This window comes from Alosa pseudoharengus, unplaced genomic scaffold, assembly GCF_046254945.1.
Source record: "Alosa pseudoharengus isolate Yale_2024_CS ecotype anadromous, Long Island Sound unplaced genomic scaffold, YU_APseudo_1.1 YU_APseudo_1.1_scf_8, whole genome shotgun sequence".
Lineage (NCBI taxonomy): Eukaryota > Metazoa > Chordata > Actinopteri > Clupeiformes > Clupeidae > Alosa > Alosa pseudoharengus.
In genome coordinates, this window is record NW_027468870.1 from 11,707,022 (window position 1) to 11,724,578 (window position 17,557).

The window sequence follows — 17,557 nt, forward strand, 5'->3', positions numbered from 1 at the left end:
TGTTTTTTTTTTCTGTCGCGGGCTCTTTTGTGCAACGGCTTCCGGAGCGCAGGCCGATCTCCCTCTAATCAGTCATGTGAATTGCACGCATTTCGATCACAGCACCCGGCCTTCCAACTTTCTTCTGTGCTCCTCACAATGGTGCTCCAGTCTGTAATCTTTGTTAACGCAGCGGGGCAATTTCAGGGCTAAATTCAGCATGTGTAAAACAGACATACTATAATTGTGGTGCCATTTTTTTTATCTAACTTAGTCTCAACAGTGCAAACAAATGCATACAGTGCATCATAAATCACTGCCAAAAATAGCATCTGTACTTAATTTCCGAGCATTTCTTAATTAGAAAAATCGACCAAGAATAATTGTTTTCATATAATGTATCAGATCAAATTGTATTGGCATTTTTCTGTAATTCTGTAAGTCTGTAATGCGCCACGCAGTAAGCAGTAAGATCCTGTAATGGGGATGGTGTTTTTGTTAAAGCCCTTTCATACAGCGCCTCAGCCTGGATTGCCAGCCATCTGTTCCGCAGTGATCTGGAATATCGCTACAGTCCTCATTAAGGGGCCACACTCACAATATCTCTTTGTGTCACTCTTATCATCGACAAAATCCGCGCCGACCAAAAGCGGTCTCCAAAACATCCCAGTGATCTAAACAGCGTTAGCTTCAGTGTGAAGTTCAAAGAGGCAAGCGCACAAACTACATAAGTGCATTTTCTCAGTTCCGAGGTGAACAGACCTCTGTAACATGTGACAGACTTGCCCATTCATTGAGCCCGGGCCGGCTGTCATAACACTACAGAAAAGCAAGCAATATTCTGGAATTATCAAAGTCCATGTGAAAAGAACGAAAAAAGAGGAAGAGGTAGAAGAAGAAGAAGACGTTTTTTAAGTAAAAGTGTCCATGAGGAGCCTTTGTGCACTACAAGGTTGTCCTTTGCTCTCATAATAACCCGTTTGATTCAGCCGCACAAGCTATAGATACACTCATCAACCAGGGCCATAGTGCACAAACATCTGTGGATTTCTTCATAGTGGATTTTTTATACTAACCCTGGGAGCTGTAATGGAAATCTCAAGGTTAAACAGACCGGGACTGGCTCTTGAACCCGAGTTAGACATTTTGTGCGTGCCGCGACTGGTGTCATCTCTTCAATCCTGGTTCATTTCACTTCTACACAGAATATAAAGAGCTGTTTCATGTAAGTCCACATTGTATTACATATAATTATGCCACCTCAACAAAATAAGATACACAATTAACAATAGAGCGAAAATAAAAGGCCTACCGTTTGTTGCCTTTAAATGTATTAACTTGCCCAATGCTCAGCCCCCCCCTGCCCTATACTTACCAACGCAAACATACACAGCCCAGCCCAGCGTGGAGGCTCAGTGTTTTGGGCATAACATGTCATGCTCTCTTCATTATGTCTGAACTAGATGAAAGCCTTCAGGCAGCAAGGGCCGTGACCTGCAGCTCTGCCTTTATTAAATCTGGGGAAGAGACCATAAATAAGTAGAGTCAGATCCTCACCACGATTATAAACATAATCTCAATAGACCCCTCTTTCTCCATCTATCTCTCTTTGTATGTACAGTGCATTCCTTCTGTTTACTTGTCAGAGCACAGTAGACTTTATAGCATCCTAGACTGACTACATATCTTGTGTCTCACTCAATTTTGCCATGACCTCCTCAATTTGTTGTGCTTGTGTTGAAGCTCTGATTTTGTTTTCGGACCTCGATGATTTATGCGGTTCATGTAAAGCCGGGCTGTTCCTAGTATTTATGATGATGTCTTTGTCCTTGTCGATCTCAGAGTAATTTTAATGAAAAAAGTACTTGGCATAATATTAAACTCGTAGGATCTAATTTAGAAAATTGCACAATCATTTTTATTGGCAATTTGCAAAGGAACGGAAGACTCCCCTGTTTGCCGTCAACTATTGGATTGAACTGTATTGTCGTTGGGTTTGCATACATTGCAGCAGCACGGCGGCGGAGCAATGCGACTTACAGAATCACTAATAAAAGTGTTCCGTGGAGCGCAACAGAGGTCTTCCATAACCAGCCTGTTGGAATAACTTGACTGTTTTGCCTTGCCAGTACCAATTTGTTCAGGAGGCACTCGGTTTGATCAAGACTGCCAGAAATTCTGGAGGAAAATCCCTAGTTGAACTCTCCATTTCCCCCGCTTCCGAAAAAGACTGGAGAATGTGTCATTCCATTTCACTTTTGATAAAAGCATCTGACGAGTGACTAAATATAATGGAAAACCCAGTGTTTCTTTTTTTTTTTTTTTTTTTTTTTTTAATGAAGGCCTATGGGCCCCCTCCGGACCTCCCGTGGTCTGGACGGGCTTGAGTGGTTTTCGTGGCTGCGGGCCTGAGCGGGCCTGAGCGGTCCTGAGCGGTCCGCGGCCTCCGGTGCGGCTGCTGTGGCTCTGGAGACCTGATTCAGGCTCGCCCGCGTCACGCCTCGGAGGGGATTACCAGGGGCAAACGTGGGAAACGAACGTGGAGGCAAGGCACAAGGCACAAAGCACAAAGCACAGTAAATATGTGCCACACACACACACACACTTACCGAAACACGCACGCACACACACACACCTATACACATATACACACACATTTACTTACAGAAACACATAGGCACACACATGTACACACACACATGTGTACACATACACACGCATACCTTTTTTGGAGAAAGTCCCAGAGGGTGGGACAGTACTTTAACACAAATAGCACTGCGCTGAATTACTCATGGAACTCGTCTGGCAAGTGGCGGAGCCCAAAGGGCTGTCTAGTTGGGACTGTCTTTTAATGGATAGCCACAGACAGTGCTGTGGGGACTGCATCCCCAGCCCTATGCGTGGGCCAAAGCATTGGTACGCATGGCCATAACACCCACCTAGAGGTTTACCAGACATCACCTGATCACTCAATCCAACCCCCAACCATTCGCTTCCATTTTGCTTTTCTTGCTGCAATGTTTTGTTGTTGTTTGTGCATTCTCCCGCCTCACACATTCATGCATTGCTTTACACTAAATGTATGTGCATGATGATTCAAACATATGCATGATAATACATTCATGATGGTATGTGACACATCTCCATAAAAAAAACATGAGAACTATACATTACATGCTCCAGTCAGTAATGTGTGGGTTGTGCAGAACTCTGGCTCTCTTTAGGTGTGTGACTTAACACTAGCAGCAGCAAACGTGTGTGTGTGTGTGTGTGTGTGTGTGTGTGTGTGTGTGTGTGACTGTGTGACTCAAACTGAGACGTTTTAAGAGGTGTACTACGGCGAGGATCCACGGCGTGCTGTGGCCTCTGCAGGGAGTCTGAAGAGTGTGTGGATTAAACATGGAGGTGGAGCAGGGGGGAGCAGAGAGTAAGCTACCTGTAGAGGCTTTCACACACAGACACACTCTCACACACACTCACACTCAGGTGATGATTCTTGAGATGCAGGCACACACATTTATACACGTGTAGTAATCCTCAGAGTGATGCTGGTTTAACATGGAGTCAGAGGGGGATGAAAAGATAGTAGGTACCTGTGGACAGTCTCTCTCTCTTCCACACACACACACATACACACACACACACACACACACACACACACACACACATGTGATGATCTTCAGGGCATCTGGGTCCTGGTGCAGGCTGAGTGAGTTGTCATGTCAGAAATTTCAGAGCTGCTGCTTCAGGGTGGAAGGAGAGCGAGATAGAGCAGGTACCTGTAAAGACTCTTACTCACTCACACACACACACACACACACATACAGTACACCTCTACACACACACATACACACCTTTACACACACACTCACAGTGGAAGAAAGGGGATGGATGCCGAGAGGGATAGATGTGGGAGTCAGGATGTGTGTGTGTATGTGTGTGTCGGCGTGTGTGCATATGCTTTAGAGGATGACTTTCAGCAGGTCGGATTCAGCTGCCTTGAAACCGCTTTATTCAGATCTCGTGTGAGTGTTTGATATGTGTGAATGAGTCAGGTACTGTCATGGCACATATGTATCACATACATTTAAGTGTGACAGTTACAGCTTGTTTCTTTTCACAGTATGCTAGTGTTTTAGTTTGTGTGCGTGTTGGTGTGGGTGTATGTCAGGTGTTCAACTTGTCATGTGATATTTCCTCTGTACTCTAGTCATGCGATAGGAAGCAGGATTTCAATTACCTCACATTTCTAGTCAGAAGTATAACTTGACATCTAATTCTTTTCTCTCATTCATCTCTCTCTCGCTCTCTCACTCTCTCTTTGACACTGTCTGTATGTCTCTGTCTCTCTTTTTCATAATCTCTCATTCTCCTGTCTGTCCACTGACTGTTCTTCTGTCTATTTGTAAGCCTCTCTCCTTCCCTCAAGTTCCATCTCTCATTCTGTCTGTCTGTCTGTCTGTCTGTCTCTCTGTCTGTCTAACCTTTCCTCCCTCCATGTTTGTCTCCTCTGTTCCTCGTGCGTTTTCTGCCCATTTAATGGTATCTTGACGTGTCGACATGCTCCTCAGCGTTGGGGTTAATTCCCTTCCTGCCTGCTTGCGCCCACTGAGGCGAAATGCCACACCATTCTCTGGGTGTTAACAAAAAAATCCTCACTGGAGGGCACGGCGAAACTCTCCGGTTGCTCTCTTTATCTCTGTTAAGGGTCATTTCCTCGCCGGATCAGCAGCCGGCCCTCCCTCCTCGCCCCTCCCACTAAATGTTCTCCACAGTTAGATAGGGGCTGAACGAGTCGGAAATGTCAGCCTGTACATTTCTGTTAAGCACACCGAATTGAATGAAGTCGAAAATGCCATACAGCGCCTTTCGAAGGACAAGTGTGTACATGTGGATGTCCACTGCAGGCACACGTAGCATAGGGTCACACTGGCCAAGCGTGTGTGTTGTGTGGAGTGTCTGCTGACGTCTCGCAATGTGAGTTTCTCGACATTCAAACCTGAATAAACTAAACTGAACTTAAGTGAAGTCGACTTAACTGTGAACTCCCGTTGAATTAAATGCGGCTGTTCGGTGAAAAGTGGCATTTGGTGAGTCATTTGGTGTTTTTGACCGAGGCCTAGTGTGGCATGTTTTTATCTTTTTTTATTTTGATTTACTGAATCATTATTGATTTTTTTTATGTGCTCTTGTGAGCGTGTGCTATGAGTCACTCTCGATGAGGGCCTCCTCTTAATGATCAAATAATGTGCAGAGACTCAAGGGTTCTCCATTGCCCTCATCACACTCTCGCACACCCATACGCTCATCAGTAGCTCTCTCTCTCTCTCTCTCTCTCTCTCTCTCTCTCTCTCTCTCTCTCTCTCACACACATACACACACAAACACACACATCACTCATCATTCGGTTTGTCTTGTTTTATTTTCTTCACAGTCACAGTCTCACACACACTGTCACACTCTCTCTCTCTCTCTCACACACACACACACACACACACACACAGACACATACACGCTTGCTCTTTCTAACTCACACACATACACACACTCTCACACTCATTCTACACAGCCGACTGGCACCAAGGGGTGTGTGTATGTGCCTCTGAAAAAAGGTGGCTTGATGAATAAAAGAACAGCTTCAAAGTCAAACACAGCAGGCTGCCGGTCCAACCCATGAGTGGGGTAAATATCACTCTGACTGTCCGGGTTTCTATGGAAACAATCATTACCTAACGCCTCCCACTTTTCCCCTTTTTTCCCCTCTTCATCTCTCTATCTCTCTGTCTATACCTCTCTCTCTCTCTACCTCTGTCCATTCTTAGATTTGGAGATGAGAGGGGTTACGTGATCTATCCCCAGATTGGCGACCGCTTGGACCTCATCTGCCCAGCGTCGAACCCGGCCGGTCCACGGGCCACGTCCGAGTATGAGTACTACAAGCTGTACCTGGTGGCGACCCGCGAGCAGGCCGACCGTTGCGAGGTGATGGGCCCGCCCAACCTGCTGCTCACCTGCGACAAGCCCAACAGCGATATGCGCTTCACCATCAAGTTCCAGGAGTTCTCACCCAACCTGTGGGGCCACGAGTTCAAGAGCCTTCAGGACTACTTCATCATCTGTAAGCACGGGTTGTATTGGGCCGTCGTCGAGGGGGGTGGGTGGATGGGGGGGGGCGCGATATGAGGACAGGAGTTCTGGAGCATAGCAGCGATTGGGAAAAAAAGGAGGGTGGGGGGGCGGGGTGAGACAGGTGAACTTTTGTCAGCAGATTTGAGATATTCACCTTTGCAGAGCGTGTTTGGGAGGTGAGTGAGGATGCTTATGTTTGTGTGTATGTGTGAAGAATGTGAGAAAAGTTGAAAACAGTTAAAGGAACACGCCAACATTTTGGGAAATTAGCTTATTCACTGTCCCCCCTGTCTCCAACATATAAATAGAACAATGTTTGAGTTCTTTTGTCACTTTTGGGAGATGAGCTATGCTAAGCTATATGGTATGGTATAGGTGTGTAGCATCTTATCTAACTGGGAGAGACAGTGAATAAGCTAATTTACCAAAATGTTGGTGTGTTCCTTTAAGTTATTGGTAATCAGATGGCTACCACAGCGACATATTGTGGGCATATTGTTGCCTAACATGCCATTTGACTGAAAGCAGTGACCGTATATTGTGAATGATATTTGCCAGTGTACAAGTAATAATCTGCCACGGAAAGTCAATAGAACTACGAGAAGATCATTACAGGCCGGAGGTGTTTGTATTACCTGGAATATACTGAAGACCTTACTACCCTAGTGGAGTCTTCATGTATATATAGATTCTCAAGCCACTTTCTGGTTAACAATTCCCAGTGATTGGTCTTATGCCCTGGAACCTTGAGAAAGTGTTTTTACAACCTTTGCCGTCAGTACGATGAAAAAGCCAGATAGCGCTTGGGGACGATGCATGGCACGCGTGTGTTTTTGAGTGTTTTTCCCGCAGGGAAATCACTTTTAATTAACCTATCTTGGCATTTGATAATTTATACAATATGCTGGTAATGAGTTGGCATGCAGGGAGAGAAAGAGAGAGAGAGAGAGAGAGAAAGAGAGAGAGAAAAGCAGGGGAGGAGAGTATGGTCCTGCAGACCTCTTGCTTTCCATTTTTGCATAAACATGTAAAGGTGGTTTGTGCACTGGGGCTTAATTGCCCGTAATGGGCTGTAATGTGCTTAAGGGCGAAACAGAGAAATAAGCTGATTGGACCAGAGCAGCCAACCGCCACTCGGCCAAGGTGCCACTGGAACCAGGGGTTTTCGCAAGTGTGTGTGTGTGTGTGTGTGTGTGTGTGTGTGTGTGTGTGTGTGTGTGTGTGTGTGTGTGTGTGTGTGTGTGTGTGTGTGTGTGTGCATACAAATATATGATTGTATGTGTGTGAACATTGGGGAAACAACTAACAGTTGTTTTTGATGAGTTGTTTGGTGTATAAAATGTCAACACCAGAAATATATTTTGTGTCATTTAAGATACAGGAAACAGATGTTTTAGAAATTTTTTCTTAGAAAAAAATCACTCAAACCAATTAATCGATTATAAAGATTGTTGGCAAAATGAATTAATGAATTTGCTAGTGCAAGTGAACATGACGTCAGCATGAATTGTGTGCGTGTGTGTGTGTGTATGTGTGTGTGTGTGTTTGCGTGTGTTTGTTTGCGAGTTTAAGGCTTGGCTCGAGGTTCTGTTGGTCTTGTTGTGACAAATCAGAATGTGCATTAGAGATTGTGTGCCATTGCCCGCAGCTCTTTGCTTCAGTGTGTCTGTATGTGTGTGTGTGTGTTGTGTGTGTTGTGGTGTGTGTGTGTTTGCGTTCGATGGCTCAGCATGCAGACGGCCCCAGAGGGCCCCTAGCGTAGCGCACCGTCGCTGCCGTCGCCAAACACAGCCCGCCGATCACATCAAGCCAAACACACAAACGCTTAATTATTTACCAAGAGAAAAAAGGTTGCTTCCGTGTTTTTTTGTTCTGGTTGTTGTGACTGTACAGTGTGTGTTTGCATGTGTGTGTGTGGTGTGTGTGTTTATATGTTTGCAAGGGATTGGGTTGTGTGCTTGGGATGGACAAGCCCATTGTGTTAGTGGCTCAAGTGTGTGTGTGTGTGTGTGCGTAATCCTGCGTATGTGTGTTTTGTGTGTTGTGGAAATATTTGGTTGTTTTAGTATACGCTGTGTGTTCTTCGCGAGTGTCATACTGTATCAGTGTGTGGTGTAAAGTGTCTTTAATTATTTAAAAGTTTGCACTGGTTTATTCATCAAGGTTAAGTTGAAATAACTCACTAAATCAAGCGTGTTGTTTGCCCCTGAAGGTGTGTGTATGTGTGTTTATGTGTGCGTGTGTGTGTGTGTGTGTGTGTGTGTGTGTGTGTGTGTGTGTGTGTGTGTGTGCATGCTTCAGAAAAGGAGTGGGAGAAAGAGAGAGAAAGCGAAAGAGAGAGAGAGAGCTTGCCTGTCTCTCTTGTCTTGTCTGATGTCTTTAGATCGACTTGCAAATTTGAAAAAGGGAGATAGAAGGAGGCTGAATGAGGTGAATGCACCTCACGACACCAGGACCCTTGCTGCTGTGTGTGTGTGTGTGTGTGTGTGTGCGTGCGTGCGTGCGTGCGTGCGTGCGTGCGTGCGTGCGTGCGCCCGCGAGTGTGTGCATGCGCGCGCATGTGTATGGCAAGATTGCTGTGTAGTGACTGTGAGTAATATAAAGTGACATGTCGCCTACCCAATCTAGGTCAGCAATCAGAACTGCACTGCATTACAGTGTACTGTGTGCGTGCGTGCGTGCGTGCGTGCGTCTGTGTGTGTGTGTACGTGCGTGCGTGCGAGTGTGTGTGTGTGTGTGTGTGTGTGTGTGTGTGTGTGTGTGTGTGTGCGTGCGCCCGCCTGCACATCTATGTTTATGGGTTTGTCTGAGTTTTCAGCTCCGCGGGTCCTGCATGTGCCTGTCTGTGTATGACTTTGACATGTGGCTTGTGTGTATGTGTGTTGTGTGGCAAGAATATCTCAGCAAGCACACACACACACACAGAGAAGCACAGAGAGAGAACATACTGTAGAATGTTGGGTCACAGTGTGAATCCTCTCTGATTACACTAGTATTTAATGTACATTGTCAAGTGTGTGTGTGTGTGTGTGTGTGTGTGTGTGTGTGTGTGTGTGCTCTGATTCAGGAGCATGTGTGCAGGTTTATATGTCTCGCTGATAAAGGTCATGCAGGAGGACTCCTAGACTAATTGGATAGAGAAGGTTTAACACAGCGATTCATTAACCTTCTGGCTGCTCCAGCTGCTCGACAACACTCCCTCACTCTCTCTCACACACACACACATAGTCACACACACATAGTCACACACACACACACACGCACACACACATAGTTACATACAGTCACTCTCTCACAGGCTTACCTTTACACATATACGATCAAACAAACATGTACACACATTCACTCTCCTTTTTTCTCTTTCACAGTCGCTCAAACACACACACACACACACACACACACACACACATGCTCACTGTGGAATTATCCTATTGTTTATTTGTACAGCTTCCTTTTGATAACAAAGCATTAACCTTCCATAATATAATTGTTAGCGGTCATCGTCCACACACACACACACACACACACACACACACACACACAGAGAGAGAGAGAGAGAGAGAGAGCACACAGGCATAAAGGCCCTTTTGACAGACAGACATTTGCGTTGAGGGAGATTACTGTATTCAGAGGGGATTGGGGGAATTCTCTTGACCAGCTGTTCACTGGAGACAGGAAGAGGGGGAGAAGAGAGGGACAGAACAGGAAAGAGGCGATGAGAGAAAGAGAGAGAGAGAGAGTGGAGGAGGAGGCTGATGAAATGAGAAAGCTGTGAGGAGGGAAGAGTGTGCTGTGGAGGGGAACAAGGCGAGAGAGTCGAGTAGCTTATGAAAAACCCACACGAACTTTGAAATATATATGACACACTGCGCTCTTAACTTCTTAACATATTCCCGAACCAGCACTCTCTAACTCGCAACACATACACGCGCTCATTGCTTTACGAACACAATCCATTACAATGCAACATACTCATGGCACACGTCTGATACCTTCCAATAGGCCTACTGCACAAATTCCCGGACACACAGACACACACAGACTCCCACAGGGGTGTTTCAGTGCCCCTGCCAGTGTTGGCATTGTCCACCCAGCGGGGTCTGTGTTTCATGCCAGCAGCTTTAGCTCTCTCCATGCCATGGCGTCCGGCCACTGGAGCCAAATCTTGACAGTCGTTTAAAAATGCAGCACAATCTGCGAACGAGGGAAGGGGGGGGGGGGGTGTCGTGTGGTCTCTCCACGGGGGAAAGCGGCGCTCCCTTGGTCATGGTTTAAAACCCGACTCAGACATCTCACGAAAGGGCGAAAGTCTACGCTGCTACTAGGCATGCTGCCGCAGCTCGGTGAAAATGTCACTGCAGGAGGGGGGGGGGGGGGGGCGACGTGCTGAGAAGCCGCGCCGCTTCCGCACTCTCCGGGAAGTCCGTCCGAGATTTATTATCACCGGGAATCCATTACCTGCTCTGGCCTAAGTACCCCTCTCATTAGTTTAATTTGATCTCGCGATTGTGCTCTATTTTATCTCTCTCGTCTTTTATTCTCGCTCTACCGCTACCTCCTGTTTGAACTCACCCCTGTCATCAGGCCTTCCATCATTAGCGACACGCGCTTGATATGTGTCATTAAGCGGCTAATTGCGATCATTACGTCCAAGGATCTTTTTTTTTTTTTTAAAAAGCCTGCTAGCCGTACTGCTGCTGCTGCTGCTGCTGCCGAGGCTGCTAGTCTTGGAGTCAGTGAGTGCACATAGCCATCCACCCGCATCTAAGCCATATGGGCATCGGGCGGGGAAGTGCGGAGCAACTGGCCTCTCGGAGGCTCGCCGCTCACTCGGAGAGCTAGAGAGACCCAGTCTCTCACTGAGAGGCTCTCGGAGCAAACGCCAGTGCTAATTGAGATGTTCTCTAATCAGACTCAAATGAGCGCATAGCTACCAGGCTGGCGTGTAGGCAGGCCCCTGTTCAGTGAGAGAGAGGGAGGGACAGAGAGCCCATTAGCACAGATAAGTTGTGAGACATTTTGACGGCAAATGGAGATGCAGGAAAATAGAGCAGACAACATCCTGTACACACACACAGACACGCACACATTAGTGTGCACGTCCACTTTTATAAACGCACAAGCACCAGGTTAATACTGTATGTGGTTTGTAGAGACATAACTTCCACCTTAAATGGAGTAAATCTCTCTCTCTCATTCTCTCTCTCTCTCTCTCTCTCTCTCATTCTTTCTCTACTTTATTCTCCTCTGCCTCCGCTCACTGTCTGCTTTGCACCCCCACCCTCTCTCTCTCTCTCTTCCTCTCTCTCTCTATCTCCATCTCTCTCTTTCCCTCTTTCTCTCTCTCCCTCCCTCTTTCTCTGTCTTCCTCTTCCCTATGGCTGCGCGCTGACTCAGTTGTCAGAGGGAGTTATTGCGGCTGGATGCTCCTCTATAATGTGTCTTTATTTTGCTCTTTGTGAAATGGGGTTGCGTTGTGGGGGTGGGGCCTTTTTTTCTTCTCCTCCTCTTTCTCTCTTCCTTTCTTTCTTTCTTCCTTTTTTTTTGGATGTACTCGAGGGGGGAGATGAGGCCTTGGTGATGCTGTACTCTGTCTCTCAAAGCGCAAGCGTGTCATTCTACTTGAGTGACAGTGCAGGCATGCGTCTTGGATGAGAGTATTAATGCATGATGGGGCTGTTGATCACACACACACACACACACACACACACACACACACACACACACGCGCTTGTTTATATGCAAGAGTCTGTTCCCGAGCGATGTGTGGATCTGTAACTGTGAGAGATTTGAATAACTGTCATGAGTCGTTTAGTCATTTTGTAAGGAATCAGCCGTATAAAGAGCAGATGACTACGTGCCGCCAACCCATTTTGAAATATTGAACAGACGGCCCTCCGAAACGAAGAGAATTAGATGAGCGCATCGTCAGTGTTTGTATGGGTGTGTTTGTGTTTGCGTAGAGACGGGCTTGTAGAGACAGAACAACGGCAGCAGCCTGGGTGGCCTGAGCTCAGGTCCACTGTGTTCGTGTGTGTGGCGCAGGAGCAGGTGTGGCGTCGGACAGGTGGAGGAGGAGAGGGAGGGAGGATGTGTGTGAGAGAGAGGGGGGGGGGGGGGCGAGAGAGAGGGAGTGGTGCTCGTGGAGTGGAGTCCACGCACACACACGTACACACACACACACACACACACACACACACACTCCTGCGTCTCTTGTGTGCCTCATTCAGCTCCCTCACGCCTCGTCTCCGCAGTCCCCGCTGGTTTTATCTCTCCCCGATGCGTCGCTCCCAACCCGAGCTGACAAGAACATGACCCAGAAAAACCTTTCTGATTTCAGGCTCAGATTGTGTCTCTTAGTCTCCTTCTCTTCCCACTTTTTCATCCTCTTTTTCTTGTTTTTGTCTTCTCTCTTACTTTCTCTTCCTCCCCTCTTCCTCTCTCTCTCTTTCACTCCAGCTCTCTTCTCTCTTCCCCTGCATTACACATTTGCCGTTGCTTAATTTAGACTTTTCTCTGCCGATTCCTCTCTTGCACTCCCTCTGTTTTGCACTCCTTTCTCTCTCTCTCTCTCTCTCTCTCTCTCACTCTCTCTCTCCTTCCTCCATCTCCCTTTTTTTTCTCTCCTTGGTTCCCTGCTGCCACGGACTCTTTGCTGATGTTCTTCCTCTGTCTGTGTCAGATGATCTTATTGAACAAAACTCTCAAACAGTGTTTCTGTGTGAGCGTCCTTATCGACAGGTTAACTTTACTCACTCTTTGTCTTGTGCTAGTGCATGAATGTATTCATATGGGAGAAGGTTGGCAAATGCAGAAAGGGAATATTTCAAACACCTGGCTCTTGATGAATATCCCAGGAGAGCCCCTCTTCAGCACATCCGATGACTATGTGTCACCACATTCTTAGAGCAGTTATATTGTCTGATAGTCAGTACCAGATTTAGGGAAAATTGGGAAAAGTTTGTGAGTTTTAAACATTACATTTTTAAAGCTTAGAGATATGTAAAGAATAATGTATAGTCCACCAGTCACTCATTAAAAATGAGTTCCGACCTAATGGCTTGATTTTGTCTGTGTTTTGTTTTGATTCAATGTTCTCGCCATTTCATATGTAAGAAATATTTGACCTCTGAAAGTTGAGATGGCCCATCCAATTTGATGGAACTTGGTATAATAGTATGGGTATAGGATAGTATAATATAAAAATGCTGTTTTACTATTACTACAACTACTATACTGTTATAAGGACTATGTATTTAAATGTTCAAGGATGAGGGTGATACTTTATGATGCATTATGCCACATTGCTTTCAGTTAATAATAAGACATTCATGAACATATTTTGGACATTTTTAATTGACAGTAAATGCTTGATGCATTGTTTGACAAATTGGCTACAGTTTTAGAGACAGATTGGTAGTACATGTTGCTGTAATTGTCTTCTGTGTACAGTTGTTCAGTAACTGAATGGTCATGAAGAGTTTAATATAGTTAATATAGTATTGTCTAAACCTTACATATAAGAGATGCAAATACTAATGCTGGGACTAATACAAACAGTTGTAATATTTAAGATGATACATGTAGAATAACATGCAGGACATTCCAAAAAATACATACAATTGTTATTTTGGTATGTAACATAATTGCTATTGCTATTGACGTATTTAATGTAATTTAATTATGCACTTTGCAGTTATGCCGATTTATTGTCCTTTGTGATAATTAGATTATATAATAGATAATTATATTTTTACATACATTTTACTTTTATTTTATCATTATCACATATCACTTATCATTACAAATGTTAGGGGGAAAGGAAAGACAAGTAAAGGAGCAGAAAAGAAGAAAGAAAGAAAGAAAGAAAAAGAAATTGGAGAGAAAAGAATTCATCTTGATTTAACATAGTTGAAGTCTGTTGGCCGACATTATCCTCTTACGTTTTAATATCTTGAACACACAAACAAACGGCGGCCTTTGACATTTTAAATGAGGTTAAAGCGGAGGTGAGCTCCTTCCTCAGAAAGGCTGACCTCAGGCCTACAAACCCACCCCCACCCTCTGCAATCACATTTCTCACAGGTGCTGGCCACAGAAGGCCGGGCTTGGGGACGGTCGGAGGGCGATTCTCTCTTAAGCTCTTTCCAGCGGTCACGTGGTCGCAGATCGCTGAGCGTAACCCGATTGCAGGCCACCTCGGGGGGTCTTGGGAGAAGCAAACACACTGGCAGCACTCTGCACTCTTTCACAGTGACTACTATCCTGCCAGCCTCCCAGCCTGCCTGCCTGCCTCCCAGCCTGCCTGCCTGAGAGATCGGCTCTGACATCAACATGTAATAGAGTAATGTTCCCCTCAGTCTAAATAGAAAATTAAAAAAAAGAAAAAAGATTTTTTGGATGCCGTCCTACTAAGTGAGCCAGGCCCCTGATTTGGCTGTGCTTTCCAAACAGAGCAAGCCCCTGTGGCCATATTTGACCAAAAATCCAATGCGTTGCCGCTGCGCACCATTTGCAGGACCACCTACAGTGTCTAACACCACCCCCCACACCCCACTTCATTTTATAATGGACATTGGCCATTGACTTTCTGCACTCACTCACCCGTCCACTAGCTCGCTCGCTACTGCCCCCTGTGGGTGTGCAAACGTAGGTGGAGCGCTAAGAGTGTTAACTGTCCCTGTCTGCAGCCACCATCGCAGTCTCTCTCCTCTCTTGCTCTTCCCTTCCCCTCTCTCTCTCCCTTCCCCTGGACCCTGGAGCTGTCGACGTCAGCAGAGCACCACGTGTGTGTGTGTGTGTGTGTGTGTGTGTGTGTGTGTGTGTGTGTGTGTGTGTGTGTGCGCTGAGCTGAGCCAGAGTGGCAGGGAGGTTTCTGCGCAACAAACAGATTTTCTAATTCCCCCGGGGTTAGATGGTTGGCATAGTTTAGCCCTTCATTTGTTGAGGGTTAAGCCCATCTTTTCGAGAGGCCTTGCGTCTATCCGTGGCTAGCACGGGTCAATCCGTTCGCCATGCCTCTCCCTCTCTCTCTCTTTTCCTGTCTCTTGGGGTGGATGTTTTCGGGCCAACGCGAGGGGGTCTAAGTGGGTCACTAAAGGGGTCGTTTAAGGATGTCCCAGAACGCAGAGGGCCGCCCCACCCCCCCCACTCTGGCCTCTGCACTCGCACCACTAATGGCTGTACGGGTCAGTGCCCTCTCTTGTTTTAGCTTTTTTTTTTTGCACATGAACAGTTTTGTGTCTGTCTCTCCGCCTGGTTTTTTACCGGCAGTTCGGAATTCTTTTTTTTTTTTTTTTTTTCTTCCTCCTTTCTTTTTGCCCTCGCTCTCCCCATCGCTGCGGATCATCGTCTCAATTACTTAATCCTCCACTGCTCACGCTTCCTCCGTCCCCCTCCGTCCAGCCCCAAATTCGACGTCTCCTCAGCCCACTTCTCCCTGTCGTCCCGCCACGTCCATGTCCCGTCCACTTTTGTCTCGTGTCAGAAGAGCTGAAACTTTTTCGTATGATAAGTCCGTCCTCTGCTTTCTTGTAAGCCCGTCGGTAATAAACTTGTCCTTCTTATCTGTCGACACACTATTCCTCCTCCTCGCTCTTCATGCACTAGACTTACCTTTTTTTTTTCTCCGTAAGAGTGATGCTACAGTGGGGAACTTTTGACAAGTTGGTGACAACTGAGGATGTAAGATCTCTAGATATTTTTTTTGTTTGCCTTGTATCAGTGGGAACGTGCCCAAACACTGTCTGGCAACACTGCTAAAAGAAATTGCTCTGTCTGTGTATCATAGCTTTACTGTTAGTCCTCCACTTCCAGACATATTCCCCCCTCATGTTTTAGACTTCTCCTGTTTTAGAGGTCTCCCTCTATTTCAGTCCTCCACCATGGGATGGGGAAACGTGCGGAGGAGGAGAGGTGTATAAGTATAAGTATATATACTCTTTTGATCCCGTGAGGGAAATTTGGTCTCTGCATTTATCCCAATCCGTGAATTAGTGAAACACACACAGCACACAGTGTACACACAGTGAGGTGAAGCACACACTAATCCCGGCGCAGTGAGCTGCCTGCATCAACAGCGGCGCTCGGGGAGCAGTGAGGGGTTAGGTGCCTTGCTCAAGGGCACTTCAGCCGTGCCTACTGGTCGGGGTTCGAACCGGCAACCCTCCGGTTACAAGTCCGAAGCCCTAACCAGTAGGCCACGGCTGCCCCACGTGCTGGTCGAGCGTGGCCAAGAGGTCGTTGCACTGCTGAGTAATCAGGAGCCAGTGTTTCCCATACATTGACTTATTTGTGGCGGCCCACCACAATATCAACATTGACCACCACACAATGATTTTCCATGTTGTACTATCAACGAACCTACATGCATGTTTAAAGACAACATTAACAATCCTGCAAGGCCTAGAAGATGACTAGAAGGCTAAATTGTGCTTAAATCTGGTTAGCATCATAACCCCACTGCGCTAATTTGTTAAAAACTTTTGCATTCAAGTTAATTCTGCAAACCTACCACCACAAATAGAATTAAATTCTGTGGGAAACACTGGGAGCCCAGCGTCCGTAGATGCGTATCAGGAACAGCAGGCCTCGCTGGACGTCAGAGGGGCCGCTGAAAGGAGTTGTGGACGTTTTTGGGGCGATTGGGAGGCCTGTAGCAGTAGCCTCGGTGCCCTGGTGCTTCTTTCTTTTTCTTCCTCTTCCTGTTTTTCCTCTTGGGTTTTGGCATTTTGTTTTTGTGCTGTTTTCTGTCCAAGGTTACACAGAACTCAGATATTTTTTATTTGCTTTCTTTTCTTTGCTCTTTTGTTTGCGTTCTGTTATTGGGGGGTCTCCCACTGATTAGCGTTCCATTCTTATTTCCCTCAGTGATGTTCATAGCGCTGTCCGCCTTCATCGTCATCTCTGTTTATTTGTTTGTATGTGTGGTGTGTTTGTGGTGTGGTTGGTTGATTGGAGATTGTTTTTGGCTTGGCTGTCAGGGCTATGGGGAGTGGGCCTGACCTGATTTCCCCCTCCTGAAGCTGAGTAGAGCCAGCTGTGGAATGAGGTTATGCTGTGTGTGTGTGTGTGTGTTTCCTCTGTGGAGGTGGTATGTTTGTGTTAACACGTGTGTGTGTGTGTGTGTGTGTGCGTGTGCGCGTGTGTGTATGTCTTTTGGTCAGTATGCAACATTCCTGTCTATAGCTCTGTGTACTGTGTGTGTGTGTACTGTATGTTGTATGTGTACATGTTATGTGGTATGTTTGTGTGAACACACATATGTGTGTGTGTATGTGTGTGTGTGTTGGAGTTCCTCTCATTTGACGAGATCTCCTCTGAGTAACCCAAGTGAGCTGCAGACAGTTTGAGACAGAGGGAGTGGATGCTGTTGCTGGGCACTGAATCACTGACACATTACAGTAATGCGGAGCTGCGCGGGGATTAGTATAGGCAGAGACAGCTGGAT

General features: G+C 46.3%; 1 protein-coding gene across 1 annotated transcript in view; it reads left to right on the forward strand.

Annotated features, from left to right (window-relative positions):
- The window catches only part of efnb3a (ephrin-B3a), a 34,033-nt gene that overhangs the window by 10,550 nt on the left and 5,926 nt on the right, over positions 1-17,557 (forward strand). Inside the window, exon 3 of the mRNA XM_076274534.1 lies at positions 5,802-6,097. Coding sequence (XP_076130649.1) covers positions 5,802-6,097 — 296 coding nt within the window. The remainder of the gene's footprint in view (positions 1-5,801; positions 6,098-17,557) is intronic.